Source organism: Heptranchias perlo, chromosome 2 (genome assembly GCF_035084215.1).
Source record: "Heptranchias perlo isolate sHepPer1 chromosome 2, sHepPer1.hap1, whole genome shotgun sequence".
Classification (NCBI taxonomy): domain Eukaryota; kingdom Metazoa; phylum Chordata; class Chondrichthyes; order Hexanchiformes; family Hexanchidae; genus Heptranchias; species Heptranchias perlo.
This window is the reverse complement of record NC_090326.1, coordinates 150,787,366-150,792,963: the sequence shown is the minus strand read 5'-3', so window position 1 is coordinate 150,792,963 and position 5,598 is coordinate 150,787,366. Positions and strand designations below refer to the sequence as shown.

General features: G+C 47.3%; 1 protein-coding gene across 1 annotated transcript; it reads left to right on the top strand.

Annotated features, from left to right (window-relative positions):
* The first annotated feature begins 3,949 nt into the window (after positions 1–3,949).
* LOC137332434 (putative nuclease HARBI1) lies at positions 3,950–5,147 on the top strand. The gene is made up of 3 exons (XM_067996277.1): positions 3,950–4,213; positions 4,299–4,652; positions 5,088–5,147. The coding sequence occupies exons 1-3, from the start codon at positions 3,950–3,952 to the stop codon at positions 5,145–5,147; spliced, it is 678 nt and encodes a 225-aa protein (XP_067852378.1).
* The last annotated feature ends 451 nt before the right edge of the window (positions 5,148–5,598 follow it).

The following is a 5,598-nucleotide window of genomic DNA, read 5'->3' as shown; positions in this document are numbered from 1 at the left end:
AAGCTCTGGTACCATTCTGATGAATCTGTGCTTCCAAAGCCAATACATCTTTCTTAAGGTTTTGTGCCCAAAACCGAAAGCAGTACTGCAGATGGGGTCTGACCAAGTCTCTGTACAACTGAAACATTGCTTCCTTTTTGTATTCTAACCCCTTTGAGATAAAGGCCAACATTTGCATATGCAAAGAGCCTGAAGCCTGTTTCGGGTGCAGGCCCCATACACCTCTTTTTGCTGCCTTTACCAATACGGCGGGTGAAACACTTCCGTTGTGTAATGAGCGCGTCCACCGCACCCGCCATATTGAAGGCTTAGGGGCCGTTTTGCACCTGATAAATGGATGCTGTGCCATTGAATTGCCAGAATCTTTTGCTTATAGATTTATTAGAGGAAACAATACTCACACACAATGCACACGGTGATGTGAAGGCTACAGGAGACCTCACGTTACAGTTGCTGAGGTCAGCAGCAAAGTGATCATCCCCGGGTCCTCCTAACTTCACGTTACAATGGTCTCGATCTTATCCCTCAGCTGAAAGGCCATTATATCATATCTCTTGCATGACCTTTACCCTTGGTTTACATCAAACTATATCAACTCAGCATTCCAAAGAGTGGGTGAAAGCTGCATAGTGGGTCTCAGGCCACAGCATAGACTGTCTGGTCTCCTTATATGTGCTGAAAAGAAAGCATGTAGTCGTCAAACAGATAGATTTATCTACCAAAAGGTCAGAACTATGCAAAGAACAAACCAACTATCTTTATGATTCTTCTGCTGGCCATGAAGGGACCTTGAACGTCTGAGCTAATTTTCCAGAATGCCGTTGCCAGGAAATTCTGGAAAAGTTGTTTGTTAATGGAGTCTTTATGTAAAACGGATTCTCTAATACCATCTTTCCTGCCAGCGTTCCTAACAATCCCTTACCTGTTGTGCTTCAGTGCAATGGATGCCAGCCATCACAATTGAATGAATCTTCACTCTTAGCACCGGCTGGAGAACGGCTTCAGTGGAAGCGCAATTGGGGCGGGGCCTAAAACAGGCCACTACCTCCCGTTCTCCGCCCAGTGGTAAGAGTGAAAATTTAGCCCATTATCAGCCGCAAAGGGGGTCATTTTGATTTTGGACAATATCGATTCACCCGTCCGCTTCACAATGGAAATGAAAATTGGGAGAGACTTGTGACGGGCGGCTGAATCAATATTGCCCGTTTTACACTATTGTCCAAAGTCAAAATTACTCCTGTAGACCCTTAGTTCTCACAGTTACGTCTATAAAAGCGCACAGAAATGCATGGACACACACAGAGCAAAACAAAGCAAAGATTTTTCAAAAAGCAATTCAATTACATGAGTACAGGTCATAACCTAAAACAACAGAAAATATCTCAGGTGAAATCATAGACACGATGTACAAGGAAGGACACATTACAGTCCACAAATACTAAATAATATAATAGGGACTATCTGTAAGGGGTTAGTAAATTCCCTGTCTAATTGCTATCATGCAGGAACATTGATTGTCGACTGGAAATGATTTCTTGACTGATTTTCTGACAGTCTGAACCTTCCACTCTGTCTTTAACTGGGCAGAAACAGTTTTTCTTGCAGTATTGAAAACCACCCACTTGGCCAATTATTAGGAAGCAAAAGCAATCTTCTCATTGTGAGTGCCCAGAGGACAGTAAATGCAATTTATGCCTTGTCAGACCATTCAGATTGTAAATAGGGTACCACATTAATTTTGATGAGACAAAATCTATATCCTTTTTACCAAAATGCTTCTAGATGACTACATTGTAATTTTCATTTTAGATATGTCAGATAATAGATTAAAATGTGCAGCTGAGTTACACCATCCTCAGTAAATTTTGGTGGTTTTCCAGCTATAGTTAAGGTGTAATGGGGGACATTCATAAATGCGCCCCTGACCCCATTTCATTAGTATGATGTATAAGTCTAATTAAAATGAGCATAATGCTGTACATCAGTGACTGTAGTTAGATTTTCCTAACCTATGTCGTACAGAGTTGCTGTAAGTTCTTACTTTATGGTCTGGTCTTTAATCAAAAAGACATGCAGGTGGTTTGCTCAAAGCATAAAGGTTTTATTACAATATAAGATACAATAGAGCAATTATAACACACTAAGTGAGATGATAAACAACACAACAAAAGAACAAGGCTCCTGGTTGATCAGACCTGAATGGCCCTGCGATATCGAGCAGGCCAGTTGCTCTAAGAATATTCTAACAACTATCTATATATCTATAATCACACAGTAAAATCAGCCATATCCCAAACAACCTTGGTGTTCACAGGTCAATCAGTCTGCTGATGTTACACATTCCCTAACAAGATTAGCATCCCAAACCTTCATGCTTATAAACATCAAAAGTATTCGGAGACATGGCGTCTCATAATGTCATCAACCAAGGACATTTTGAGTCAACAAGTTTGAAACAATCTCAAATACATTCAAAACAAGTCCCTAACAAAGACCTTCATGGAAAACTACTGGTACTTACAGTTGCACAAACATTTTTCTAGGTTTGCCAAAGCAACAGAAAACAGAGTTCGCTGCAGACAGTTTTCCTACAATTAAACCTATGGGCTCGATAATGCAAATGGCGGGCCCTTAATCCACCACAGTGTTCCAGGCATTAGGGCCCCATATTATTGGGGTGAGGAGGTTTGAGGCCTCCTCCGGACCTAATGCTCTTTGTGCACTGCAAGTCATGCTGGGGGCCTGCACACCAGTTGTGTGCAAAGCTCATTAAGGGAACCAGTTTTATTTAAATTAGGCGGTCTTCCCTATAATGTGATGGAGGTGTCGATGGAGGCACTGCAGGAATCCTGAGCGAGACGAGGGCTGTACCACTGCTATGTTGGCATGCTTTATGCCCATTTTATGCTCATTAAAAAGGCTCAATCCATACTAATTTCTATCCCCAAATATTTAATTTTTCTTCTGGTTGGGCATCTCCTTGAAATAGGGTCTTGCAATGCTCATGCCTCCAACAGCCAAATCTTCAAAGCAATCTTTGTGTCCAAGGATTTCTTCTGGGGAAAAAAAACCAACACCGCCTTTCATAGTTGCTGGTGACCAACGTTCCAGCCCGTGACTCCCATGACGCTCCCAGTGCCTCATGTGCTAAGCATCGAGAGCGCCACTAAAATATCTAACTGAGCTGACCTTGTGTTGTCATACAAGGCCAGTTCATTTCAGCACAGTCCACACATCACCTGATGAACACCGGCAGCATGTAAAGTAGGGAGAAAATAGTAGGGAGCAGGCTGGAAGGGCCAAATGGCCTACTCCTGCACCTATCTCTTGTGGTCTTATTGGGGAAAGGGCTGGAAAGTGGAGTTGAGGTAAAAATCAGATCAGCCATGATCTCATTAAATGGCGGAGCAGGCTCGAGGGACCGAATGGCCTACTCCTGTTCCTATCTCTTATGGTCTCTTATGGTCTCCTATGGTCTAACATGCAACGCTGATTTAAAGTGATAGACAGAATTTTGGACCTTAACGCTCAATTCAATGCACAGTCTTAATCACGCACACCTGAACATGTCTTAGAGTGCCTGGGGGACCCCCCACCAGCGCTGTTTAAAGGGACCATGCAGGTGTTGCAGGTTAGTTGCTGGATTATTGCTTCTGGCTGCTGGTGGAATAGGAAGTGTTTTTTGAAGCTCCTTACACTTACCGAGAGTTGCTACAGTACATTTGAGTACAGTACTGCCTTACGGTTTGGAAAGTTACAACCGTGGTTGAACAACATGGGTGGTCTGCTAGGGCCTTCGCTGGGCATTGAGCATGACTGGGAGCATGCAGAGAGGCCATGCACAGCAGGTCAAGCTGCGAGGAGAGGGGAGAGGAGGCGGAGGTGCAGTGCACTGAGCAGGAGGTCATATCCAATGACGGCCTTCTGGGACCAATTCTCTGACCTCAACATGAGCGAGGAGCATTGCATCCGATGGCTGAGGTTCACCAAGGAGGCCACGACCGAGATCTCTCAACTGGTGCGGCCACAACTGCAGCCTCAGAGCAGGGCGAGGACAGCATTGCCTGTGGCTGTCAAGGTAACCATGGTGCTGAACTTCTGCAGCTCAGGATCATTTCAGGCCTCTGCTGGCGACATGTGCAACATCTCGCAGTATGGCAGTGCATTGATGCATAACGGAGGTCACATACTCACTGTACCAGATGAGGAACAGGTTCATCACCTTCCCTCTTGACAGAGACAAGCAGAACGAGCGAGAACGGGGGTTCACTCGCATTGCTGGCTTCCCCATGGTGCAGGGTGCCATTGACTGCGTGCACATTGCCCTGTGTGCCCCGCGTGTCAACTCGGCCGTCTTCGCCAACCGAAAGGGTTTTCACTCCTTGAGCATGCAGCTGGCGTGCGACCACGCGCATCGAATCATGGAGGTCGATACCTGCTATCCTGGGAGCAGTTATGATGCCTTCATTATGTGGCAGTCCATCATGCCAGCTATCTTTCACCTGGCTCAGCAAGTCAAAGGCTGGCTATTGGGCGACAAGGGCTATCCCCTCAAACCGTGGCTCGTGACTCCGGTCATGAACCCACGCACACGCGCACAGCAGGCCTACAATGAGAGCCAAGCTGCCACAGGCAACATCGTGGAGCACACCGTAGGCCTCCTCAAACAAGGCTTCCACTGCCTGGACCGGTCTGGAGGAGCCCTGCAGTACTCCCCTGAGCGGGTGGGCAGATTTGTGGTGGTCTGCTGCAGACTGCACAACCTCGCCATCATGAGGGACCAATGATTGGAGAAGAGCCTGAGGCAGAGGTGGAGGAGGAGGATGAGAAGGCTGAGGAGGAGAAGGAGGAAGAGGCTGAGGAGGAGGGAGAGGAGCCGGAAGAGGAAGTGGAGGAAGACGCAAGGGTGCAACAGGGAACACACGCCTTGTCTGCAAGGGCTCTGCGTGCTCACCTGATCCGTGCCCACTATCAATAATGTCAACTACATCCCTGAACTCACCAACAGTCCTACACTCCCCACCTTTCCGTTCCCACAAGACAATCAAATTGCCCTCCATCTGATTGCTCGTTGGTGTCCCCCTCAGCTCATCGCACAAATAAAAACCACCACCAAATGCAAATTTAAAGTCACAATTATCAATTAACAAATAAAATTATGGAAACAGAACAGAACTATTCACCCTTGTGCATTCCCTTCGTGCCTGTTATTCGTGTGCCTTTACCTATCCTAGTGCTCCTACGAGGTGCCTCCCCAGTGGCTGGAGCATGGGCGGTGGAAGGCTGCTGGCCTTCAATGGAGGAACCTGCAGATGGCCTTGGAGGATGACCTCGAGCAGCTCTGGACCAGGAGGGCCCGGCTAGAGACTGCACCATCTCAGCATGGGCTGCAGCAGTCCGGCCTGGCTGGCTGATAGGCAACAACAAGGGCACTGGCGGAGTGGCAGGGGCGGGAGCAGGAATGCTGTCGTCCGGACAAAGGACAACAGGTCCGACTGCCATGGCGCCACTGCCACTCTCCTGGGGCGGCGCCTCAGCAATCCTGGTGATCAGCTGGAGAATGGATTGCTGGAGTGCTGTGACGTCCTGGAAGCCCCG